The sequence below is a fragment of the Ovis canadensis genome, chromosome 3 (assembly GCF_042477335.2).
Source record: "Ovis canadensis isolate MfBH-ARS-UI-01 breed Bighorn chromosome 3, ARS-UI_OviCan_v2, whole genome shotgun sequence".
Classification (NCBI taxonomy): domain Eukaryota; kingdom Metazoa; phylum Chordata; class Mammalia; order Artiodactyla; family Bovidae; genus Ovis; species Ovis canadensis.
In genome coordinates, this window is record NC_091247.1 from 136,896,009 (window position 1) to 136,923,847 (window position 27,839).

At 41.0% G+C, this 27,839-nt stretch overlaps 1 protein-coding gene across 1 annotated transcript; it reads right to left on the reverse strand.

Annotated features, from left to right (window-relative positions):
• Positions 1-144: 144 nt before the first annotated feature.
• Positions 145-27,839, reverse strand: NDUFA12 (NADH:ubiquinone oxidoreductase subunit A12). The gene is made up of 4 exons (XM_069584217.1): positions 27,638-27,839; positions 26,745-26,827; positions 21,536-21,623; positions 145-415 (listed from the first exon to the last, which is right to left on the reverse strand). Exons 1-4 carry the CDS (start codon positions 27,721-27,723, stop codon positions 235-237), a joined length of 438 nt encoding a protein of 145 aa, XP_069440318.1. The 5' UTR covers positions 27,724-27,839; the 3' UTR covers positions 145-234.

Genomic DNA, 27,839 nt, shown 5'->3' on the forward strand with positions numbered 1-27,839 from the left:
GACACAGCCACACAGGAGATGGGGGACTGTACACCACACAGCTGCCCCAGCAGAAGGCTACTTCACTTACCCATGTTTGTAAACTTCTATTTTGCAGCTGATAAATAACAAAGTTAAGGGCAAAAAAAGCACAAAAGACGCTGCTTAATCAAATAACTTTAATCAAGTTAACAGTAAGCACTACAATTATAGGAAAAGCCCCATATTTTACACGTAAATTGCTTTTCGTTGTCTTTACTTGTAAGGTGTCGAAGGTGGGACCCACTCCTGAATCTTCTTCCTAGTGGTGGAATAAGGTACGTACTGTTGTGGAGTGCCACTCAGATTGAATTTATGGTTTGTCCAAATGAATTTACGAGCAGTAGGTGGTTTTACTGTTGGAGGATCATCAGTCATACAGTGAAGCCAACGATGCCTTAAAGAGAGAGAGAGAGAAAAAAAAAAAAGACAGTTATGAAGAGGCAGCCTAGTGTAGGAGGAGGAGAGTAAGAGAGCAGTTCTCGAGTTATTATGTTGCTTGAGCTCCAATCTCAGCTCTATCACTAACTAGCTGAACCTTCCTATGCCTTGGTTGTTTCATCTGAACATTCTTACTAAGAAAAGTATAAGGATTAAATCAGATAATACCTAGAAAAACTCCTGTGCATGGTAGGCACTCAACAAATGTTAGCTACTGTTTTTATGATTATTATAAGTCATCAAATCTAGGACCCCATCAATTTTAAGATACACCATTATTTTATGTATCACTAAGAAAGAAAAGAAGATGCTGCTAATTAAATTGTGGCACTATTGATTATAACATGTATCTTAATTTTAGATATAAAAACGTAGTTTAGAACTGGTGACGTACAGCATTATTCTATTAGATGCTAGAGGCTGCCTCCGCAGTTTCAGTATGCTCAGGATGCTCTGGTTCATGAAGCTCTAGTTTGAAACCCTTCAGGCTCCTGTCGAAGAAGAGGGTCTCTGCATGCATCTTAAGTCAAAGCTTAAGTCTGAGCACTAGAGGACATACAGTTTGTTATAATAAAATTGTTCAACTACAGCCCAAAGTTCAGGAGTGTTTCAGCTTCAAGTGTTTGTAAAAAGATACTTGGGGGGAGGTGCCAGAAATCTGGCCTAAAGAAGGAAGCTGGGCGTTTCCTTGGAGTACAGAAAACTCTCTAATAACAGAAAAGAAAGAAACTAAGTCCAAGGGACAAACAGTAGAACTGAGCAGAAAACCAAGATGAATTTATATGGGAAAGGAAGGGGAGAGAGAATTCATAACAAGACCCCGAGCTCATAAGACAAAGATGACTCTATAAGAAAAGGGAATGAGGTGACAGGCACAGAATTGCAGCTCCTAGGGAAAAAAAGGGCTGGGGTGGGGTGAGGGGATTATCCAGCTAGAGAGGAAAGGGCAAGTCAAGGAAGCTTCAGTAAAATAACTGACTAAAGCTAATGAGAAAAATGCATGATGCTATGTAAGTTTAAGAATATTTGCTAACAGTAATTGACAGATACAGCTAGGTAATTGTCTAAGATCAATAAAATATTATTACAGTTGCTGTATTTGTGTCTAAAGATAATTATATCATGACCAGCTAACACAATGAAGAATGAGGAAGCCTGAATCCACCGGGCTGCTTTCTCTCTTACATCCTCCAAAGGAAAATGGGGATTAGTGAAAGTAACCTGGACCAATAAACCATGACTATTATGAGACACCGGTGGTGAGAGGCTCCACTAGCCACCTGAAGGAGGGATTAGCTGTGAAAACCAGAGCTCTTACTTACCAAGGGGTTTTATGTAAGTTAAGGCACAGCAGAAATATTTAACTTTCGCCTTTTGAGTCAGCCTAATTACAAAAAAGTGTGTTCAAAAAAACGTTGCTCTGTCATGTCTGACTTTTTGCAGCCCCATGGACTGTAGCCTGCCAGGCTTCTCTGTCCATGGAATTCTCCAGGGGAATCTTCCCAGTCCAGGGACTGAAACCAGATCTGCTGAACCGCAGGCAGATTCTTTACTGTCTGAGCCATTTTTATTCAAATAATTGTCATCAAGACTCCTGAAAGTTAAAATGATATTTAAAGAAGCAGAGTCCAAAGCTTTTATACGCCTATTCAGTAACTTAACTGAGAGCTCACAGAGACAGAAAATGCTAAAATGAGACAGAAAACTAAAAGAGGAGGGAATCCTCTGGTGGTCCAACGGTTAGGACTCAGCAGTTTCACTGCCAAGGGCCCAGGTTCAACCCCTGGCCAGGGAACTAAGATACCACAGACTGCACTGTGAGGCCAAAAAAAGGAAAGAAAACTAAAAGAAACTTTTACCGCCAACAGATAAAATCTGAAAATGTTCATCTAGTAAGACTATTGACTGGAGGCAGGGAATGAGTAAACAATAATTTATTCTCATTATGTTAGAATAAGAAGCTACAAGAAATAAGAAAATGTTTATAATCTGCTAGCCTAATATACAGAGAAGGCAATGGCACCCCACTCCAGTATTCCTGCCTGGAAAATCCCATGGACGGAGTAGCCTGGTGGGCTGCAGTTCATGGGGTTGCTAAGAGTCAGATACGACTGAGTGACTTCCCTTTCACTTTTCACTTTCATGCATTGGAGAAGGAAATGGCAACCCACTCCAGGGTCCTTGCCTGGAGAATCCCAGGGACGGGGGAGCCTGGCGGGCTGCCGTCTATGAGGTCGCACAGAGTTGGACACGACTGAAGTGATTTAGCAGCAGCCTAATATAACCCTTCTGTTATAACTATATTATTAAATAAAGCCTAAAGAAACCATATCTTTTAGATTTTCACACCGAAGAGTTTGTGCAAACAGGTTTTCATTTGGGTCATTTTTATTCCAATTAATTAAAGGCACCAATGGACTAAGAGTACTGCCTAAAAAACTGTGTTGAGCTGGTATCAGACCCATTTCAATTTTATATCACTGTTATTACCTTACAGGACAAAATATAAACTTAAACTTGATAAAGTCAGTAAGACTATAAATAAGGAGACTGGCAGAAAGGCAAAAAGTTATAAATACAAAAGAGATAAATATTTGTAATGAAAACAGATTACACTTTGGGAAAAACTTAGTACTCAAATATATTCAAGTATGTAAAAATTAATAACAAAGATACTAAACCATAATTACAACACAACTCAAGTGGAAATAAATCCCACAGGTGGTTGATCCAATTTTCAGTTGTTAATGAGGAAAACAGAAAGACTGGAACACAAAAAGAAGTGTAGAAAGGAACAGGAAAAGACGACCTTTTCTTTGAAAACATACTACTTCACTTAAGTTTGAGGTTGTTAGCCACTGTAAGTACAAAATGGGGGGATTTATTTCTGAAGAAAGAATAAAACAGCCTAATAGGAAATTTAAGAAATAAAAATATACACCATATAAAACAGATTGTAAGATGGTAAACAATCTTTAAGATGGATATTAATAACAAAGATAAAAAGTTTAATTTTCCTTTTCAGAAATAAAACATTAACAAGTAACAGCAACAAAAATATAGGCAGTTTTGAATCTTTTCCTTGGATAAAAAACATTATTAACTTTGGGAATCAAGGCTGGAGTCTGTGTTCACGTTTCAGATATTTTTACCTAACATCACTGAGCCTAGAAACAACAGATTTTTCAACTTTTCAAAAAACAGACTAAGAAAAACCACACAAACCCCTCCAGATTGTTTTTTGAGGTAAGAATATTCATTATACTAAAACTATTATTACTCCATCTCACTTTAGTTTATGAAACATTCTCATGCATATCACTCCATCACTTAAATTAATACTAAGCATTCTGTATTTTTAAATTGAGGAAACGAGTTGAAACCACCTTCCCAAGGCCCCACAGCATGTATGTCACACAGCTGAGGCCTGAACAATTTCCCAGCAGCTGAAAAGAACATCTTGATCAGAGCTTAAATACAAGCAACAGATGAAAACTGGCCGGGATGATGATAGCACTTAAGTATCTGTCAAAATCCTGAGATCCGTCCAACCATGGGATAAGATTGATATATTTAACAAAATAAAAACCAAAGACAATTCATTACAAGATAGCCAACTCAAACTTCTTTAGCTCAGTAATTACTGTTTTTAATTAAATGCAATCTGAATCAAAATCTCAATAGGGTTTGACAATTATAATTCTAAGGATCAGCTGCAAGCCTATCTTAAGAACACTTTGAAAACACAACAATCAGGAAGGCTGGCAATACCAGACTTTAAAGTCACAGATATTAAAACAATATAAAAATTGGTACAAAAGCTTTGTACTAAGAATTTGGTACAAAAGTACAAAAATAGAACAAAAACCCCTAGACTTAAGGATGTATAAGGTAAGGCTGGCATATCAAATTATTGGGGAAAGTAAATTTTTCTCAATAAATTATGCTATGACAATTAATTTTGTTGAGAAAAAAGTTAAAGAATATTTATATTCGTAAGATGTATTGATACTAACAGAATATGAAGGCCCATTTCTGAGCTTAACATCAAAGTCCAAAAGCCATAAAGAAAAAAAACGGTAATTTTATTACATAAAAATTGAAGTATGTTTATGTCCTAAAACTCTGAAAAATCAAAGAAACGGGGAAATATACAGAAAAGTAGTTCATCTATCACTGTAAAACAGAAAAAGTTAAACATTCAATAGCAAAACAGATAAATGATGTTAAGAGATGAGTCATAAAAAGAAAAAAGATAAACAACAAAAAAGTTTAACCAAGGGAATAAAAATTAAAACGAGATACAACTTTTTACTTGCTAAGCTGGTAAAGATTTAAAAATAAAATAATATCTAGTATTGGTAAAGTTATAGAGAAATCAAACTCACATACTGTGAATGTATTTACCCCGAGAACGTCAATTGAGGGAAATTTGGCAATAGGTACCAAACACTTACAAAACATGTACACTTCTGGACTCAGCAATTTTACTTGTAGGAATGTGCCATAGAAACTAGGTTGTGTGGATAAACGCTTACATACAAGGATATTGACCAAAGTTTTACTTATAACAGTAAAAACACAGAAAGAACAAAACCAAGAATAATATAGGGAATACTTTAACTCAGGGCATATCCATATGATGGAAGATTAATGCCTTAGTAAATATTATGTTAACAGAGAATGCTCACCAAATGTTAAGCCTAAAAAGCAGGTTATTTACTTAATTTACTGAACGATACTAGATAGCATTTGTAAGTGTAAGTCATGGCACTGTTCTAAACAATTTATAAATATTAACTCATTTAATTCTTAAAAGAACTCTATGAGACAGATGTTATTAACCTGATTTAATAAATCAGGAAACCAGAGCACCAAGAGTTTAAAAATAACTTGCCCGTGATGGTGAAGCCAGGATTCAAACACAGACTACCACTTTAAAAAATCTACTTACATTAAAAACAAAAACAACGCATATATATGCATAGGAAAAGGGGAAATGAGAAGAATATATATCAAAATATCAACAGTAGTTTGTCTCTGTGTGGTAGGATAATAGGTTACTTTTATTTGCTTCGTTATTTTCTGAATTTTCTGTAACAGACATGTACTACTTTGTAAGACAAAAGAAAGCTATTAAAAATTAAAATCCTAATTCAAAACAACTAGAGATTCAAAACAACTAGCAGGGTTTCAAATCCTCCTTGAAGTCATCTGTCATTTATTTGAGACTATAAGTAGGTTCTTATAGGGCTTCCCTGGTGGCTCAGAGGTTAAAGCGTCTGCCTGCAACGTGGAAGACCTGGGATCGATCCCTGGGTCGGGAAGATCCCCTGGAGAAGGAAATGGCAACCCACTCCAGTATTCTTGCCTGGTAGGCTACAGACCACAGGGTCGCAAAGAGTCGGACACGACTGAGCGACTTCACTTTCACTTTTCATAAGTAGGTTCTTCTACTTCTAACTCCATTTCATTCCACTTTATGCCATCACTTAAAAAAAAAAAAATCACTCTCTTTTAAGTACTGAATGTTTTAGTAGCAGACAGACTGTTTCTCTCAGTCTACCTTACTGGAAATTTTTCCTATGTCACTTCCACAGCACAATGTCTTTCACTATAGTTACACGGAAAGGTTCAAACTGTTTTTCTAATTTAGAAACCTCAGAAACTTCTACATATGACTATGTGTGGCACATTTTAGACTTCGATAACCTGTGAACATCAAATAGATTCTGTCTGGAAATTGCAGAGTAGTTCTTTGTTCACCAAACTACCCAGTTTATTTCCACAATCAGGTATGAAATTTTCCAACAACACATCTTTGTGAAATGTTACACTGAATAGTGAATAAAATGTGTTATTTATTATAAAGCAATATTCTGTAACACCTAAATATCTACGTAAACATGCAGTTTATAGTTCCTTAAAACATAGCCACCTAATATCTTCTGAAACAGAAAATAAACATTAGGAAGGAACTACTTTGAAAATAACCTGCAAAACCCACTGTACTGAGTAACACTGATTTCAGTTCAGAGTATTTTATACAACACTATCTGAAGAAGGACAGACTGGGCAGGTGTATCAAGAGGAAGACAATATTCTCTGGCATTGAGAGACGGCAATTTATTTAGGAAAATAATATTCTAAAAGACTAAGATACGATTCACTGGGACAAGATATTAAAAAGGACAGGCTGAAGTTAGAGTGGAACTCAGAGGTAAATATATTACAGCTTCAAATTCATACAAAAGCTATTAAAAAAAAGTGCAGATATACCATTTTTGGATCAGCTGGCAGAAGCAAATAAAATTACTGTATCCAAAAAGCAAAATAACAGTTGTTTCAAGTAAAACAGTATGTCCACATTCATCTAACAGAAGTTTACCGAGCAACTACTATGTGTGAGACACTGATTTAGGCATTAGCAACACAACAGTGGACACGATTCTTACCAAGAAGCATGGCAGCTGGAGAAACGAGCCGTGGGAGAAGGACGGGGCTCTTTCAGCTAGGGCAGTCACTGGGACAGACACATGAACCACCTGCGGGCATGAGCCGTGCAATCTGGGGAAACACCTAGTGCAAAGTAACTGCGGTAGGAGTGTGGTCACTCCGTGAGGGAAAGCCAGAAGGCCAACGTGGTTACCAAGCCAAGAGTCAGCAGGGTGGTGAACTGGGCAGGGCACACAGACCTGGAAGGGCCAGGATGGCATATGGCCTTGCAGACCGAGTGAAGTGAAAGTTGCTCAGCCATGTCCGACTCTTTGCAATCCCACGGACTATGCAGTGCCTTGAATTCTCCAGGCCAGAATACTGGGATGGGTAGCTTTTCCCTTCTCCATGGGATCTCCCCAACCCCGGGATCAAACCCAGGTTTCTCACACTGCAGGTGGATGCTTTACCAGCTGAGCCACAGGGAACCCCAAGAATACTGGAGTGGGTAGCCTATCCCTTCTCCAGCAGATCTTCCCAACCCAGGAATCGAACCCGGGTCTTCTGCATTGCAGGTTCATTCTTTACCAACTGAGCTATCAAGGAAGCCCTGCAGACCAATGGAGAGTTCTGAGCAGAGTACTGATATAATCTGAGTTAACATTTTAAAATAGCCACTCTAATCACTTAATCATCTTCCCAGGTGGCACACTGGTAAATAATCTGCCTGCCAATGCAGGACATTCGAAGACACAGGTTTGATCCCTGGGTCAGGAATATGCCCTGGAGTAGGAAATGGCAATGCACTCCAGTATTCTTGCCTGGAAAATTCCATGGACAGAGAAGCCTGGCTGGCTATATAGCCCATAAGGTCACAAAGAGTCAGACACGACTGAGCAACGGCACGTGCGTGTGTGTGCACACACACACACTAGATCACTCAGTATGTTGGGAATACTGGTATATTGTAAGAATGTAAGCCAACCAGTCAAGTGGTTGCAGAAGTCCAGGCAAGACATTACTGTGTTTTGGACTGGGACTTCCCTGGTGGCTCAGACAGCAAAGCGTCTGTTTACAATGCGGGAGACCCGGATTCGATCCCTGGGTTGGGAAGATCCCCTGGAGGAGGAAAGGGTAATCCGCTCCAGGACTGTTGCCTGGAAAATCCCATGGACAGAGGAGCCTGGTAGGCTACAGCCCATGGGGTAGCAAAGAGTCAGACACGACTGAGTGACTTCACTTCACTTCAACAGCCATAGACGCAGTGATTAGGCATGGGATATATTCAGAAAATAAAGCAGAAAGAACATGCTGATAGAATAGTTACTAGAGAAAGAGTTTAAAAGGACCCTTAAATTTTTGGCTTGAATAAACAAGAGTCATTTAAGGGCTTAGGAACATTTTGCTTGATAGATTCATTAACCTACCTACACTGGGCATCTGAAGATATTTTAAAAAATCAAATATATTACATTTATAAATGTGCCCTAAAATGCTTAAAGGGATGTAATTAACTAACATTGCAAGTGGAGATAACTCCTTGCTGCTGCTGCTAAACTGCTTCAGTTGTGTCCGACTCTGTGCGACCCCATAGACGGCAGCCCACCAGGGCTCCCCCGTCCCTTGGATTCTCTAGGCAAGAACACTGGAGTGGGTTGCCATTTCCTTCCCCAGCGCTAACTCCTTAGGAGAATGTAATTCTTTCCATTAGCGTTTATTAACCATTCATCAAAGAATGAGAGAATATAATTGCTTTTTATTTTTATGCACAAGTATTCAAGTTACTAATCTTGCTATCCTATTCATAAACAAATCCTCAAAGCTTAAGAGCAACTACATTTTAAAGTTTGCAGCTATAGTTAATAGAATATTCATTTTAAACCCAAATTGCCATTAGTCCTGTCTATATTCAAAGCCCCTCTACACTAAAACACTCAAACTGACAAGCAGCATATTAAGTGAAAACATTTGTGCTATATTAAGTGAGGGGAGGGGGAAGAGAAACAAAATATTGTATATAATAAATATATTTGTATATACACATTTACCTATATACAGTTATTTATAATCACAAATCTTCTAAAGAAGACGCGACCAATAAACGACAACCTGTTCTCCACTTTGTGGTCCTTTGAACATATTCCTTTTATACTCAAAAGCCAACAAACTGGTATCTGTTCAATCAGTGAACAAAATCTTAACAGTGCTTATTTCTTGGCTAAGGAATTAGTTTATTTTTGTTTGTCCATCTATGGATTTTCCAAGTTTTCTATAACAACTGTACATTTTTACAATCATGATTATAAGGATTCTTTTTAATAACAGGGAAAATTGCTTATATTATAGACTGAAAAAAAACAGTAAGTAAAACTGAATGATTAGGAACACAACTAACATAAACATTTATTTTAAAAGACTAAAGGAAATGTGGCAAATGCTGACAGTGGTTGCTTCTTAGGGGTGTATGTGAATTATCCCTGCCCATCTAACAGATTTAAAAAAATTTTTCTGATCTCTTCACATTTTTTTCAAGAACAGATTCCATTTAGATTCAATGAAGTTCATACTGCCAAATGCACATGGACACTTCTCTGTCCTTTTATTACTTAACCTCTCAGCAAAAATCAACACAATTAGACTTCCTATGATTGTTGAAATGCTAATCTCTCTTGTCTTCCTTACTCTGCTGCTGCTGCTGCTGCTGCTGCTAAGTCGCTTCAGTTGTGTCCGACTCTGTGCAACCCCATAGACGGCAGCCCACCAGGCTCCCCCGTCCCTGGGATTATCAAGGCAAGAACACCGGAGTGGGTTGCCATTTCTTTATTCAATGCATGAAAGTGAAAAGTGAAAGGAAAGTCGCTCAGTCGTGTCTAACTCTTAGCAACCCCATGGACTGCAGCCTACCAGGCTCCTCCGTCCATGGGATTTTCCAGGCAAGAATACTGGAGTGGGGTGCCATTGCCTTCTCCATCCTTACTTTGCTAGTAACTACTTATTCTTTACTGGCTTGACCTCTGTCCTAAGCTACAGATTCATCTATCCTGCTGTTTACTTAACATAATTGTTCACTTGGATTTCTGGCATGTTATCTCAAATTTCCTACATCCAAAAAGGAGGCTTCTGATTCCTACCCTCCACCCTCACAGGCTACCCTTCTCCAAATCTTCCCATCCTAATGAAAGGTACCACCACCCACCCAGTCTCTCAAGCCCCAAGTAATCACCTCCAGGTAATCCTCCCCACCTGCTACCTCACTTCTCTACAAAGGCTTCTAGAACATCTTCTGTCAAGTGAAAAAAAAAAAAGCTGACTAAAATGACGTTGTGTGTATGTTAAGTTGCTTCAGTCATGTCCGACTCTTTGCAACCCTATGGACTGTGTCAGGCATCTTAAATAAATTAACCCTACAGGAGAAAAACCATTGTCAGTGTCACCATGGCACTAAAAAAATCTTCAAGGACAAATTATTTTCTGTAAAAAAAAAAAAAAAAAAGTGAAAACTTCTGAACATAAGCTATAATTTCTTCTAAAAAGTACTGATGTATTACTTGAGTAATTTAACCATTAATTTTAATAAGAAAAATTAATATATGAGGAGGAGAGACCAGTGCACTACACGGAAGAAGGAAGGACATGTTACTTTAAAATGAACAGAAGGTGCCACCAAGTGGGAAAAAAGTATATCCACAGTAAAGAAAAATCCAGGCAAGCCACGGTTTTTTCTTTTTTAACTTGGCTCCAAGGATTTCAGAGTTCAAATACTTCAAACCACACACAAAAGTTTGTTTCTCCTGATGTAAATGAAAACAGCAATTTTATACTATTATGCAAAAAAACTGCCCGAATTTTCTTTCCATTGGTATTCAACATTTTATCGTGTCAGATTTCATGAGGATACTGATTATTTAATTGGTTTACTACCATAAAAATGAAAATAATCATTATTGTGCATTACTGTATAGACGGCGGCACTTAGCTAACTTGAAGATAAAATTAAGGGTACTCCAAAATAGTATAAGACAGTATTTGTAATCAACTGAAATAAAGACTTTGAGTATTCTATTCAGTCAAGTTAAAGGAGAAATTAAAATCTAATCATTGACCCCATAAATGAATCAAGGACTGCCCTGGTGGCTCAGACAGTAAAAGCACCTGCCTACAATGCAGGAGACCGGGGTTTGATCCCTGGGTCAGAAAGATCCCCTGGGAGAAGGAAATGACAACCTACTCGAGTACTCTTGCCTGGAAAAATCCCATGGACGGACTGGGGAGCCTGGTAGGCTACTGTCCATGGGGTGGCAAAGAGTCAGACTGAGCGACTTCACTTTCACTTTAAATGAATAAAACAGGTAAGAAAAGGAAGGTACTGTAACAAAGAAAAGTAACAGATAGTAAGTTACAATACAGTATTAGTCTACCAGCCAGTACTCATTAATTGACTATAAACTCCAGGACAGGCTCTTACATATTTTCATCTGTATAAATGTACAAACCCATGAGTACCTGAAACATAGTGGGGTACTCAATAAATAGTCACTCAATGGCATGAACTGTTTGTAAGCTGGGTGCTGTGCTGGTCTCTAGGCAATAATTTTTTTCTTTAATTTTCAAGGTTCGAGTGGCTCCACTGCCCATCCAAGATGTTTGCACCACCATGGATACCTTTTGTTTATCTACTGCTAGACCTTACCGACTGCTGACACATTCAAAGAAAATGAAAGCTTTGAGACAAGACTGACAAAATGAACTCACTTTCCCACACAATTTCTCATGTTACCACAAGGATGGGGAGCATTAAGTGAGCCACAAGCTCATTAAAAATACGCCCTGGTTCTACCAAAAACACTGAAAGTATGCCTCTGAAGGGAAATCCTTCCCCAGGTGAGACTATGTAACTACTCAACAGAGACTGTCAGAGGCCACAGAGGGCCCCTGAGAATCAGAAGGGCCGGGCACAGGGACCACAGCCTGCGGAGCTCAGGGACACGCCAGGTGTTCCTCCCACCGGGAGTCTCTGCAGTAGTTTCTCCAGGGGACATGGCTCACCCAGACATCCATCTTTGACTCTCTAGATGACACAGCACAGGCTCAAGGGAGGTGAGAGCCACACGAGGCAGGTGCCGGAGCTGCCCTGACTTTAAAGCTTCATGTCCACAAAAGCTAACATCTCCGCTAACAACTACACAGGCATGGCTTCAGGACTGCCGTTCCCAGCAGGGACATACCGGCTCTAAGAGCAACAAGACAGGGGAGCCCAAACATTGCTAACTCATCAGGCATTTGTAAGTCCTCTCAATCTAGATGCAGTTTGCCAATCAAGGATCAGTTTTATCCAGCAATATGACTGATACAATCTAACCTGGTTTCCAGGGTAACAGAGCTAGATATTTAACCGAAGATCAGAGTCTCTCAACCCTTTTACCCATAATTTATGAAAACTGCATACTATGCTAGGTAAAATCACACTTGAAGTCCTATCTCCAGCACCAACTTCTATTCTGACCTTCAGACTAATGTTTTCAACTATCTACCCACCACACTCACTTGGCTGTCTAACAGACAACTCAGATGGAACTCTTGATTACGCCTCCCAATTCTGCTTCTCCCATCCTGCCTGCTTCTCCTCTTCCCAGATAATATACCACTAGTAGTTCAAACTAGGCCAAAATCTTGAAGCTACCCTTTTTTCTCAAAATCCAATCTATCCGCAAATCCAGTTTAGTCCATCTTACTTCAAAATGCGTCTCTGTGGTGGGCAGCCTCTAAGATGACCTCCAATGACCACATCCTCCTGGTGAACACACCTCTCCTTGAGTGTGGGCTAGCCCGACGGATCAACTCTAAACAACAGAATACAGCATCAGTGTGGGGTGTCACTTCTGAGATTAGGTTTAAAAAGACTGAGGCTTCCAACTACGGTGCTCCCTTTCATTTGCTCCTGATTGTAACTCTGGGAAAACCAGCTGCCGCCACTCTGTCCACAGCCATGTGAATGAATTTGACAGTGGATCCTTCCAAATGTAAACCTCAATATGACTGCAGCCTCACATGGCAAAGAGATGGGGAAACAATGGAAACAGTAACAGACTTTATTTTCTTAGGCTCCAAAATCACTGTGGACGGTGACTGCAGTCATGAAATTAAAAGACGCTTGCTCCTTGGAAGAAAAGCTATGACAAACCTAGATAGCGTATTAAAAAGTAGAGACATTACTTTGTCGACAAAGGTCCATATAGTCAAAGCTATGGTTTTTCCAGTAGTCATGTATGGATGTGAGGGTTGGACTATAAAGAAAGCTAAGTGACAAAGAATTGATGCTTTCGAACTGTGGTGTTGGAGAAGACTCTTGAGAGTCCCTTGGACTGAAAGGAGAGCCAACCAGACCATCCTAAAGAAAGTCAACCCTGAATATTCGTTAGAAGGACTGATGCTGAAATTCCAATACTTTGGCCACCCGATGCTGACTCATTAGAAATGACCCCGATGTTGCGAAAGATTGAAGGCAGGAGGAGAAGGGGGCAACAGAGGATGAGATGGGTGGATGCCATCACTGACTCAATGGACACGAGTCTGAGCAAACTCTGAGAGAGGGCGAAGGACAGGGAAGCCTGGCGTGCTGCAGTCCATGGGTCGCAAACGGTCGGACACCACTGAACAAATGAACAACAACAGCAAACACACGGTGTCTTCTGTGTGGCCTTGTGAGAGATTCTTAGCCAGAGACATCCAGCTAAGCTGCACTCAAACTCTTACCCACAGAAACTGTAAGATAATGTTTATTGTTTTAAACTAAAGTTGAAAAATCTGTTACACAGGAGTAGACAACGGTGTGTGCGTGCTCAGCTGTGCCCGATCTGTGACCCCAGGGACTATACAGCCCACCAGGCTCCTCTGTCCATCCTCTGGGATAACCCTGGCAAGAATACTGGGAGGGGTTGCTGTTTCCTCCTCCAGGGGACCTTCCTGGCCCAGGGAATGAACCCGCGTCTACTGTGGGTCCTGCACTGGCAGGCAGACTCTTTACCTCTGTACCACCAGGAAAGCCCCCAAGAGCCATCAGCTGGGGCTAAGCAAAGTAAGCATCTGTCTGCTTGGCACAGTGGGTGGAGAGGAGGAGTGTGGTGGCAGAGCCTGCACGGGGACAAGAAGGCATCCACGTCGGCAGGTAGGGGGAGTTGCCAAGCTTATGTGGGGTGCTGGAAGCAAAGCGGGGTAAGAAGGGCGTTCAGAGGTGGGGAGTGGGAAGGAAGCAATGAGAAGTTCAATACACAGAGTGGAATTCATCAAATAAGTAACTCTATTTAAAAAAAGAAGAAACAGAAATATGGAAAGAGAAAAACTAGAATATAACCTGAGGTGTTGGGCTGGATTCAGTGGCATTGCTGTGGATGCATGGTTTTCAATATGTAGACTAAAAAAGACAGAGATATAGATGTATACACACATACACACAATTGTTAGAGCCAAGTAAGCTTGTCCACTGAGAAGGCCTGGGAGCAGTGATGTCCCAACAGCAGTGAGCATACCTTGCACTTAGATACTATTATAGTTTCTAAATACTATACTGAAAAATAGCCAGAAAACAACACAAACACAGGGCTCCTCAAAGAAATGGCTGTTTTCATGGGTGGGGCAGGGAAAACATAGACGAACCTGGAAAAAGTGTTGTCAGAAAGAAACCGCTCCAAGAATGCTGGAGATGTTTTAAAAGGTCCACAAATGCAGACTGAATGGACTCCTACTGGTCAAATTTGTTCAATTTGAGCAATAAAAGAACAAATTATATTAACAGATTATGCTGCTGCTACATTGCTTCAGTTGTGTCTGACCCTTTGCAACACTATGAACTGCAGCCCACACTGTGGACAGAGGCCCCTCTGCCCGCGGGGATTCTCCAGGCAAGAATCCTGGAGCAGGTTGCAGTGCCCTCCTCCAGGGGACCTTCCCCATGCAGGGACAGAACCTGTATCTCTTATGTCTCCTGCGTGGGCAGGCACATTCCTTACCACTGGTGCCACCTGGGCAGCCCATTAATGGCCTATAACCCACTGATTAAAGTAACAGTTCATACTGCTATAAATAAATGGAAGTTTCTTGAGTAACTGGATAGTTATATAACTTCAAAGTTTCTCCCCACAAAATGCTAATTGTAAAGGGAAAATGAGTAACTTTAGACTACAGAAATATGGGGAAATCAGAAGCCATTTAATAAAATGCAAGAAGAACCTGACATTGCTTCCGTGACATTCCTGCCACAGATGCATAGCTCGCATCAAGTTATGAGGAAACACACTGAGGGGCACTCGACAACACAGCTGGCCTGCAATCTTCCAAGTGTTAAGATCATAAAAATCAAGGAAAAACTGATGAACCAATCCAGTGTGCAAGAGACTAGAGAGAAATGAGGTCTACAAGAAAGGCATGCCCAGACCCTCTCGCTACAAAGGACACTGTTGGGAACACTGATGAAGCCTGAAACAGCAGTGGTGTATCACTTAATTTCCTACCTTTGATGTTACATCGTAGCCATGTATGTAGGAGAATGTACTTGTTTGTAGGAGTTATATACCAAAGTTAATTCTGTCGGAATATGACATAATTTTGGAAACTTACTTTGAAATGATTCAAGTACTTGGAATTTTTCAGAAAATTTGGGATTGTTCCCAATTTTAAAAAAATTGTAAAATAGGACTTCCCTGGTGGCACAGTGGATAGAATCTGCCTGCCAGTGCAGGGGACACTGTTTCGATCCCTGGTCCAGGAAGATCCCACATGCCAGGGAGCAGCCAAGCCTGTGTGCCACAACTACTGAGCTCATGCTCTAGAGCCCGCAAGCTGTAACTACTGAAGCCTGCGTGCCCGAGAGCCTGTGCTCCACAACACAAGAAGCCACTGAATGAGAAGCCCCCACACACTGCAGCCCCCACACACTGCAACCAGAGAAAGCCCACGCACAGCAAAGAAGACCCCTCCCAGCCAAAACTAAACGAAGCAATAAAATTTAAAACCTGTAAAACAGATCACACTCCTTATCTTACCTTCCAGTGGCTTTCTAAGAACTTTAAAAAAAACAGCCAAAGGATTTACCCATGACTTACAAGATCCGCATGTATGTAGCTACTGTAGGCCCTAGCTAGCTAGTCTCCTGACATCTTCCCCTCACTCATTCCATTCCAGCCCAACTGGCCACTTTGCTGTTCTTTTGAATACAAGCAATATATCTCAGATACAACGGGCCTTTGCACCTGTGGTTTCTGCTGTCTGGAACTCTTCATTCCTCCCCCACCTCAATCCCCTCCCCTTTTCAACTGTCACTTCTTCAAGAAGCCTTCCCTAACCCCTGTATCAAACAGCCACCTCCCCCACGAGAGAAGGTCCTCACTATGAATATCAGCTCCCGTGTATTAACTGTTTCCTAAAATACATAACATGCTTTTTTTCTGCTTCCTCTCATGAGAGCAAGGGCTTTGTTTCACTCACTTGTTGTATTCTCAGAGCCCACAGTTGTTCTTGGCACCCGTTAGGTACGCCATAGGTTTTCTGTTTTTCCACTGTAAGTATTTGAATGAATCAAGATGACAGACTGTAGTTCATTACTCTACACATAATACCTGGCTCTCTAATGAAAGAAAAGTCAACCCAACTTCAGATTTACTCATGGGTCAAATCAAAGGTAAGATTAGAGTTCTACAACGTATTGCACTCACTCAGAAAAGGGGTTTCTGAGAAACAAACAGCTGAGCTAATCCAAACCGCTTTCTCCAACGAAGACTCATCACAAGCCTTTAAGCTTCCTTTACAAACAAGGGTCATCAAAGGTGCTCAGAACTTAGGGGGCTCCACTCCACAAAGAAACCCAGCTTTGTATTCTCAACCGCCCTCAGGCGGCACCCTAGCAGGTGATGTTATCTTCTACAGCTTTCAGCTTCTTTTTTCTGTGATCTCAGATCTTACATATAAAGGACTGGCTTGGCTGAATAGTTCTTATCATTTCAGATTTTTAACTATTTAATGGTTTAAGATGTGTTTCATCCCACATAGCTTAAATCAATCCCCTCCCCCAACCCCTAATCTAGACAGGGACTCTAAAGGAGATGGCCATCCGTCTGAACAACAGCCCACAGACCTTCTACACACTCTCAGGACCAACCCCTCCCCAAAACAATCAACCAAATAAATGAAAACTGCAGGATACCTCGTCACCTAAAGCCAACACTCCACTTTGAGACTGTGGTCTCAAATAGTGCCCCTGACATACAGAATGCCCCTTTAGAGAAGGCAGATAGCTTCAGACCTAAAATTATAGCTAATCACATTTTAAGAGACCATAGATTATTATTTCCCATTAAAAAGAGCACCAAAACCCAGCCTCAAGTAACATTCAGTGCTGCTTTCTCATGTTAAGAGCCAATGAGTTTTATTAAAGACACCCTCCAATACCGTAGTCTTCAAACCACATCACTGACAGGAGTAAATGGTCCTAAGGAGTCCAAACAGTGGGCCACAAGTTGAGAACTGTATGTACGTGAAACCTTATAGACATATTTTCCCTAGCTCACATAATATTTAAAAAGACAAAAAAACTACTCTGTCCAGTCAAGTAGACTGTTCAATTTAAATAAGATATTAGATTAGTTCACTTCCTTAGTCACATTAGCCACATTTCAAGGCGCTCTGGGCTACATGCGGCTGGTGGTTTTGTTGTAGTTCAGTTGCCAAGTCGTGCTGGACTCTTTGTGACCCCATGGACTGTAGCCCGCCAGGCTCGTCTGTCCACGGGATTTTCCAAGCAAGAACACTGGAGTGGGTTGCCATGCCCTTCTCCAGGGGATCTTCCCAACCCAGGGATCGGACTTGCGTCTCTTGCACTGGCAGGGGGAGTCTTCATCACTCACTGAGCCACCAGGAAAGCCCCACTGGGGAGCGTAGCTACAGACGTTTCCATCATCACGCGAACTTCTGCTGGACAGTGCTATATCTAAACTGACAGGCATCTTTAGAATAAACATTCAAAACAAACAGACAGAAAACAAATCTCATAAAGAAGTGCAGATCTGCACTTTCTCTTGAAAACTCGTATCTGGAAACCCATGGCTGGATCCCCACCTGGTGGAGCTGGAGAGGGAGCAGCACGCTGCCCTCACTGATGGAGTGCGCACGTTCAGCTCACTGTAACGCCCAGAACCCCTGGCACTTCAGCCATTCACTCAGTGCCTAAATTCCTACTTGAGCCTTTAGAATGAAAGTGAATACTATGAGATTATCTCAGTTTCTACTCAGTAGAGCCCCAAAACTATTTCTGATGATCAAGTTCAACTAAAAGATCACAATTAACCTGATACTTTATTTTCAGGTGTGGTTTTTTTTGGTAAAATTTTCTAGACCAGGATCTTCTAGAAAGGATCTCTAGAGTATATCAACCAGCAATCTACGAAATAAATACTTTTTTGAACTATTTTAATTAAAATTTTGGTAATTCAAGGATTTGAAATTGCATTAAAAAAATAGAAAATCATAGTTTTTAGAGACCTAAGGAATTTGAGGGAATCTCATTTAACAGATGAGAAATCCAAGCTCCAGAGAGGTTAAGGGATGTGCTTTAAGTTGAACTGCTGAATAAGATCAGAGCCAGAGCGCTTTCAGCCTTTCTCTTCACTATGGCTAAGTGATACTACAGCCCCCTGTTTTTCCTCAAAGACAGCCATGCATTATGTAACCCAACATATAATATGATTGGTGACACCTCTCCTGTTAAACATGAACAGAGCTTCCTAACTGCCTCGGCCAAGGGAATGCAGACTCAGTACTGGATGACTCCAACACCAACTCAGATAATATGGCTTCTGCCTGGCGCTCCCTCTCAGAGCATTTGCCTGAGGAGGCTCAGGCTACCTGAGGGTATTCCAACCCAACACTCAGCCATGCCCCCTGCTAAAAGCCAGCATCAATTGCCAGACGGAGAGAGAACATATCTCCAGACTGTTGTCAGAGCTGCTCCAGGTCTTTGCTCAAACCCTCCAATCCCCACCTTCGGCCAGGTTGTCCTTGCTTAAAACCAGCCAAACAAGCCACTACCTCCACCCACACGTTTAGTAAAAGTGAACATAAATTTTTAAGTTAAAGGGTCCAGAGATAAGAAAGGAAGCTACAAGCAAAAACTCAGATGGAACCAGATGAGACCAACCAGTGAATCTGACCTCCAACTATAATAACCCTGAGTCGTCTTATACATTGATTTCTATGATATTAGCATATTAAATGGCACCCCTACCAACAGTGATGACCAGACATTAATAACAAAAAAAGGATAAAAAGGGAGTGGCACCCCACTCCCTGAGGATGGGGGGAGCCCTACCTTACCTGGCAGACTAACGCATATGCCCCCCATCATTAGCCTCACTCCTCCTCCCTGTGTCTTCACTTTTTAAAATAAAATCCCTCTTGCCACTGATTGAGTAAGATGGAGGAGGAGAAAGACATGTGCTCATCTCCTCCTGCGAGAACACCAAGATTGCAACTAGCTGCTGAATAAACAGGAACCTACCAAAAAATGATACCCCACATCCAAGGGCAAAGCAGAAGCCGCAACAAGATGGTAGGAGGGGTGCAATCGAGTTTAAAATCAAACCTCATACCAGCCCAAGATGCTTGGAGAATACACACAAAAAAACCTTGTGTGCACCAGGACCCCAGGGAAAGGAGCAGAGACTGAGCCAGACCTGCCTGTGTTTTGAGAGTCTCCTGGAGAGGCATGGGGTCTCAGGAAGCATTATGACGAAGAAAGCCAGTAGAGGTGATGAAATTCCAGCTGAGCTATCTCAACTCCTAAAAGATGATGCTGTGAAAGTGCTGCACTCAGTAACAGCCCAGCAAATTTGGAAAACTCAGCAGTGGCCACAGGACTGGAAAAGGTCAGTTTTCATTCCAATCTCAAAGAAGTGCAATGCCAAAGAATGTTCAAACTGCTGCACAACTGCACTCATTTCACACGCTAGCAAAGTAATGCTCAAAATCCTTTAAGCTAGGCTTCAACAGTATGTGAACCAAGAACTTCCAGATGTACAAGCTGGATTTAGAAAAGGCAGATGAACCAGAGATCAAATTGCCAACATCTGCTGGATCAGAGAAAAAGCAAAGGAATTCCCAAATAACACCTACTTCTGTTCCATTGACTATTCTAAAGCCTTAGACTGTGTGGATCACAATCAACTATGGAAAACTCTTAAAGAGATAGGAATACCAGACCACCTGACCTGCCTCCTGAGAAACCTGTATGCAGGTCAAGAAGCAACAGTTAGAACGAGACATAGAACAATGGACTGGTTCAAAATTGAAAAGGAGTACGTCAAGGCTGTATATTGTCACCCTGCTTATTTAACTTATACGCAGAGTACATCATGAGAAACGCTGGGCTGGATGAAGCACAAGCTGGAATCAAGATTCCTGGGAGAAATATCAATAACCTCAGATATGCAGATGACACCACCCTAATAGCAGAAAGCAAAGAGGATCTAAAGTGCCTCTTGATGAAGGTGAAAGAGGAGAGTGAAAAAGCTGGCTTAAAACTCAACATTCAAAACCTAAAATCATGGCATCCAGTCCCATCACTTCCTGGCAAATAGATGGTGAAATAATGGGAACAGTGACAATTTTCTTGGGCTCCAAAATCACTGCAGATGGTGACTGCAACCATGAAATTAAAAGACACTTGCTCCCTGGAAGAAAAGCTATGACGAACCTAGACAGCGTATTAAATAGCAGAGACATCACTTTTCTGACAAAGGTCCATCTAGTCAAAGCTATGGTTTCTCTAGTAGTCATGTACAGATGTGTGAGGTGGACCATAAGGAAGAATGAGCACTGAAGAACTGATGCTTTTTAACTGTGGTGCTGGAGAAAACTCTCGAGAGTCCCCTGGACTGCAAGGGGATCAAACCAATCAATCCTTTCCTGAATATTCATTGGAAGGACTGACGCTGAAGCTGAAGCTCCAATCCTTTGGCCACCTGATGCAAAGAGCCAACTTACTGGAAAAGATCCTGATGCTGGGAAAGACTGAGGACAGGAGAAGGGGGCAACAGTGGATGAGATGGTTGGATGGGATCATCAACTCAACAGACATGAGTTTGAGCAAGAGTTTGGGGAGAGAGTAAAGGACGCAAAGCCTGGCATGCTGCAGTCCATGGGGTCGCAAAGAGTCAGACACGACCAAGCAGCTGAACAAAAACTATTGCTACCTAGGCAAGAAGTTGATCTGTGAACATAGTTCTTGCTTCTCCACTCTTTGGCCAGTGAATAAAGCTTGTGCTGAGTCAATCTCAATCAGGGTCTATGGGATGTAATCAGTAACAAGATGATTCCAGCATCAGCCCTCTGAGTCTTCTCCTTGAAGCCTAGGACATCCTGGAGCAGAGATAAGCCATCCCTGCTCTGTCTTGTCTGAACTCCTGACCCCAAAAAACTCCACGATAAATACTTATTGTTGTTTTAAGCTACTAAGTTCTAGGATAACTAGTCACATGGCCATCACAATTGGGACCGATGCTTTCAGAACACCAGCGATTAACTTAGGAATATAAATTAGACAAATATTTGTGTAATACTGCCAATTTAAATAAAATAAAATGCTGATGCAGCCTACCATTCAGGGGGCACCATGCTTCCATCCACATCCCAGAATGTGTTTTTGCCATTCATTTCAGTAGTATATATAACCCATCGGTGTCGGCCTGGATGGAAAAATCAACGTGTAGTTTAGAGAGATGTGAGGAGATAAAGACCAGCTTTCTAAAACAGCGTAATTGCATAGTATCAAAGTAATCTTTTTATTAAGAAAAGACTTTTATATGCTCTTATGTAAGAGAAAAGTTAAAGAACTATAGAGACTCGAGTGTACTACTGAAGGTAAACTCAAGAAGTACATGGCATGGTTTATCAAAAACCTAGAGGCCACCTCAGGAAAACCCCTCTAGGGCAATGAACTCACTCTGTGGGTGGAGCTCAGGCCTTTTCCACAGTGCAGAACCCTTGCTTCCCCCCCCCAGGTCCCCTGCCAAGCAGGTATAAGAGAGGGAAGGGGAGTATGTTCCCAGTCATTCTGGGTATTCAGGAGAGAAAAGTGCTCCTCCTGAAATTGGGGCAAGAGAAACGTATTCACAGCAACCACACTTGAGCTACAGGTTTCCATATAAATATTTTTAAATAACCATCAGAGATTCTTTAGGAAATTGGTGGTTATTATATAATAAGCAAACATTATATATGATGGTTAGGTAAGTAGAACAGCTCATGTTATCAAAATAGTATGGCTGCATGTTTTAACAAATTTCTATGAAACAGCTGACTGCCCAACCACAACTTACAAAACTGTGAGGCAAAGGCCTGTATTTTAATGAACACCGTCACTTCTTTTTCTTTTACTTTTTACTGGGGTATAGTTGATTTACAATGATGTGTTTCAGGTGTAGAGCAAAGTGAATCTGTTTTATATATATCTCTCTCTCTACTCTTTTAAGATTCTTTTCCCATATAAGCCATTACAGAGTGTTAAGTAGAGTTCCCTGTGCTATACAAGACTGTCATTTATTATCAGTGACTGTTAGGCAAGTTATGAGCCTCAGTTTCTTTATCTATTAAAAGTGGATGATTATACCCACATCTTAACATTGTTATGAAAATTAAATGTCACACACACACACCTAGTTTAGTATCGAGCACGTAAGTGCATAATAAACATTAATTTCTTTCATCTCTTCCTCACTGCCCTCACTCCCACAAAGGGAATACTGCATTCATCCCTGTAATGAATTTTAAGCCAATGAGCAAAATGATGCCATGATAGAGCTGGGCTTTAACAACTTCATAATCTATACTTAGCAAAATTTTAAATGTGCATACTCAAGACTCAGCAATTCCACTTACAGGAACTTACTCTTGGAATACTTAAACAAGTGAACATGGACATTGTTACAATCAAGTTTGCTGCACCATTGTCTCTAACAGCAAAAAGCTGAAGGCAATGTGTCTACCAACAGTGAACTATTCAAGAAAATAAAGGTTCTTCCATACAGTGGAATACAGTGTTGCTATTAAAAAGAATGGTGTGGAAATTTGTAAAATAAGAAAACACAAAACAAGTGTTCAAACAGAAAAGAATGCTGTAGATACCTTCAACTTACTATGGGGAAAATGACTCATGATTTTTATGTAAAATTATTTCAGTTTACAAACAACATGCATAATTTTAAAAAATGAATGTTTACACATGTACCAAGGAATCTTGAAATATATATATTATACTATTAAAATGGGGTAAAACTATGAGACAAGGAAGCTTTCCTTTTTCACTTCATACACTAAGTTTCAATGTTTTACAACAAAATATATCATTTTTTAAATTAGCAGAAGTAAAGCTGGCTTAAAGCTCAACATTCAGAAAACTAAGATCATGGCATCTAGTCCCATCACTTCATGGGAAATAGATCGGGAAACAGTGAAAACAGTGTCAGACTTTATTTTGGGGGGCTCCAAAATCACTGCAGATGGTGACTGCAGCCATGAAATTAAAAGATGCTTACTCCTTGGAAGGAAAGCTATGACCCAACTAGACAGCATGTTAAAAAGCAGAGGCATTACTTTGCCAACAAAGGTCCATCTAGTCAAGGCTATGGTTTTTCCAGTGATCACGTATGGATGTGAGAGTTGCACTGTGAGGAAAGATGAGTGCCGAAGAATTGATGCTTTTGAACTGTGGTGTTGGAGAAGACTCCTGAGAGTCCCTTGGACTGCAAGGAGATCCAATTAGTCCATTCTAAAGAAGATAAGACCTGGGTGTTCTTTGGAAGGACTGATGCTAAAGCTGAAACTCCAATACTTTGGCTCATGAGAAGAGTTGACTCATTGGAAAAGACTCTGATGCTGGGAGGGATTGGGGGCAGGAGGAGAAGGGGCTGACAGAGGATGAGATGGCTGGATGGCATCACCGACTAGATGGGCATGAGTTTGAGTGAACTCCAGGAGTTGGTGATGGACAGGGAGGCCCGGCGTGCTGCAATTCATGGGGTCACAAAGAGTCAGACATGACTGAGCAACTGAACTGAACTGAACTGAACTGAAAGATATTTCCAATGTGAGGCAAAAATGGAGAGAAGAAAAGGGGAAAAAATGAAGGAAATTTAATATCATACTAGTTTGTAACAAAGCGATGAATAGAAAGAATTTTGGCCTGGGGCTCTGCCACTACCTAGCTGTTATTTAATTAAGTTCCTTCTGGATAAGACATTTTCTTGGGCCTCAGTTTTTTTCTCTATTAAAGAAAAAAACAGCTTTTTGATAATCTCTTAAAATCATTTGCAGGCCTAGAACTATGATTTGCCTAAATATTAAAAAATTATGGTTACAGAGTGTTAGGATATTGCTGTTTACCCCTTGTAGACCAACTTGCATCCAATGCAATCACACATGGATACGTGATTTATATATTCCTAAAAATATTATTAAGGTCCATGACCAAGTTTCCTCTGTAAAATGAGGGAGGGGAGGATTAAAGTGCTTACCTCCAGTAGATGCTAAATATTAAAGCAGATAATGATTGTTATATGTGTTCAGAAAGCATACGGCACTCAAGGCCATTATATTTCACCTTATCAGTTTTCCCCCTGGATGAAGACTAATTATTCCCTCTCTGATACTTTTAATCTCAATCAAAAGATAATTTTTTTATTATAAAAGTAATAAATGCACATGGCAAAAAATTCCCAACACTTCAAGAAGGTAATAGTAATAGCAACAGTAGTATAGTATTTTTTGAGCACTTACAGCCCGAGCAATAGACCAGCGGTTCTCAACAGGGGACAACTTTGTCCCCCAGGGGACATTTGGCAAAGTCTGGAGACATTTTTGGTTGTCACAACTGCAGAAGCAAAGTGTTTCTGGCACTTGGTGGGTCGATGCCAAGGATGCTAAGCATTCCATAATGCACAGACCAGCCCCTCACAACAGAGAAGTATCTGACCCACAGTGTTAATCTTGTTGAGGCTGATAAATTCTACATTTGGATAAGCTCCTCCCATTCACTTTTAATCTATTTTTTATACAAGTTTATGAGGCAAATGGAGAGGGAAATGGCAACCCACTCCAGTGTTCTTGCCTGGAGAATCTCAGGGACGGGGGAGCCTGGTGGGCTGCTGTCTATGGGGTCACAGAGTCGGACATGACTGAAGTGACTTAGCAGCAGCAGCAGCATGAGGCAAATATTATTATTATGATGCTACTTTATAACATGAGGAAGCTGGGGCTGAGAGACATTAATTAAGTAAACTTCAGAGTTACAAAGTTTTAACATGGAGGAACAAAATGTTGAAACCTTACCATCTGAGAATACTTCTAAGTTTCTTGTATTTCCTTCCAGCATTTGGAATATGAACACAAAAAGCTTAATTTTCTTCCTGTGAGGCAACAAATTGTTCTGCATCTGGAGTTTCTTGTGTTACACACATCTTTGACATCTTTCTATATAAAATGTACTGGTTTATATCATTCTTAATAACAACAAAGTATTATAAAAAAAATGCAATTCATCAGTATCCAATTGATGGAAAATTAATGTTGCTTTTAGAATTTAGTAGTAAAACAATGCTGCAATGGTTGTTTTTGGTTTGCAAGAATATTTAAGGTGGATTCCCAGAAGTTGAATTGCTGGGACAAAAGATATGTGTAATGTAAATTTTAAGAAAATTTACTGACTGTCCTCCAAAAGGACTGTACTGATGTATATACTTTAATATATATATATTTATTTATTTATCTGGCTACACCAGGTCTCAGCTATGGCACATGTGATCTTCAATCTTCCTTGTGGCATGCAGGATCTTTAGCTGTGGCGTGTAAACTCTTAGTTAGGGCATGTGGGATCTAGTTCCCTGACCAGGGATTGAACTTGGGCCCCCAGCACTGGGAGCATGCAGTCCCAGCCACTAGACCACCAGGGAAGTCCTAATGTATATACTCTTATGGCATTTCCCCACTAAGTATTTATCAGATTGGCAAATGCTTCAAAATTCAACAGGTGAAAAAAGGTAACACTGTTTTTTGAGCTGCATTTCTGTAATTACAAGTGAGGATGAGAGGGATAAATTAGGAATTTAGATTTTAAATATACACACTGCTGCTGCTGCCGCTAAGTCGCTTCAGTCGTGTTCAACTCCGTGCGACCCCATAGACGGCAGCTCACCAGGCTCCTCTGTCCCTGGGATTCTCCAGGCAAGAACACTGGAGTGGGTTGCCATTTCCTTCTCCAATGAATGAAAGTGAAAAGTGAAAGTGAAGTTGCTCAGTCGTGCCCGACTCTCAGCGACCCCATGGACTGCAGCCCGCCAGGCTCCTCCGTCCATGGGACTTTCCAGGCAAGAGCACTGGAGTGGGGTGCCATTGCCTTCTCCTAATATACACACTACTATACATAAAATAGATAATCAAAAAGGACCTACTATATAGCACAGGGAACTATACTTAATACATTGTAATAACCTATAATGGAAGAGAATGTAAAAAAAGAATATGTGTATTTATACACCTATACATGAATCCTTTTGCTGTATACCTGAAACACTGTAAATCAACTATATTTCAATAAAAATTGAAAAAAAAATCATGTATTCTTTTAATAAAAAGTAAGAATGAACATCTTTTCATGCCTTTGTTGGTGGCTTAATTTTCTTTTCCTATCTTTTTCTTTTTTCTATTGAGTTCTTCATCCTTTTACAAGTACCTTGTAAAAATACATTATGGAAAAAGTAAAATCAAATCCCAATCTCATTCCCATTACTTATACCCCAAAATACTGCACTTACCAAAAAACTGCTTGTTGTCTTCATAGTATTTATTTCCGTATTTGTCTTCTCCCACTAATGTGCCAACCCTCACATCATTTGCCCTGGGAATGTCCAAAAGAAAACAGACATTTTGGAAAGATTCTTTATCTACAACACATGGGTAAAAAGAGAGAGTATTAACTTTCACAAACACAGGCAGCTGTGCCAAGGAGAAAAACAAGATGCTGGATATGGTCACTGATTGTATACTTCCAGCACAAGAGAAACTGAGCCAACTGATGTGCCTTAAATACACTAAATATATAGACCCAATACCTTCAAATTACAAGACTACTTTTAAAAATCTATTATCCCTAAGTCTGAGGCACTGAAGTTAGCAAAAAAACTTCAGGAAACCTGGAAATTAAAGTGTTTCATCTTAAAATGATTCGAACACCTGGCTCTTTCATTAGGCTCTAGGTCTCCAACTCCGTTTCCCCGGACGATGCTGCTCGTCCAATTCACCGAGTTGAAGGACTAGTCGGGGAAAATTGTAATCACTTCGTTTTAACTCCTTACAGTACACGGAAGGAAAGGGAAGGCCAGGGAAGGAGGGAAAAAAAACCCCAAAGTTTCCCAAGGTCACACAGTGTGAGCTTTTGGCAGGCTCATTACTCTCCAGGAAGCAGAGCAGGGGTGCAGCCCATACATGTCCGCACCGCTATGTCTCAGCTCTGTCTCTACAGCCGGCTTTGATCCCGTCTCCGGGAGACCCCGGTACAGACTTCCGCCCAGGGGAAGCCAGGCTGACTTGGCCGGTTGTCCTTGAGAAGAGTTGGATTCTCCAAGGTGACCCAAGCCCGAACCGCTTTCCAAGAAACCAGCCAGGGTAAGTCCAGTCCCAGAAGCCAAGAGCATGGCTGGCCGCCTACCTGAACAAAACTCGTAGATAGCCGCGGAGGCCACCGTGGCCGCTGACCTGCTGCAGCCCGCGCTTCAGGACCTGCAGCAACTCCATCTTGTCCTGCAGGCCCCGCCTCCCCGGCGCGCCGCGGAAAAACCCACCGGCGGAACCAGCCACTCAGCGGCAGGGAGCCGGCGACAGAAGGTTCCCAAGCAAGCGCGGCAGGCGGA

Excerpts from the sequence above, each read along its gene's own strand:
- NDUFA12 (XM_069584217.1), bottom strand. The coding sequence starts at position 27,723 with ATGGAGTTGCTGCAGGTCCTGAAGCGCGGGCTGCAGCAGGTCAGCGGC. Across the intron at positions 26,828-27,637 it reads TATCTACGAGTTTTGTTCAG|GGCAAATGATGTGAGGGTTG; the intron begins GTAGGCGGCCAG and ends GGACATTCCCAG. Across the intron at positions 21,624-26,744 it reads AGACAACAAGCAGTTTTTTG|GCCGACACCGATGGGTTATA; the intron begins GTAAGTGCAGTA and ends TTTTCCATCCAG.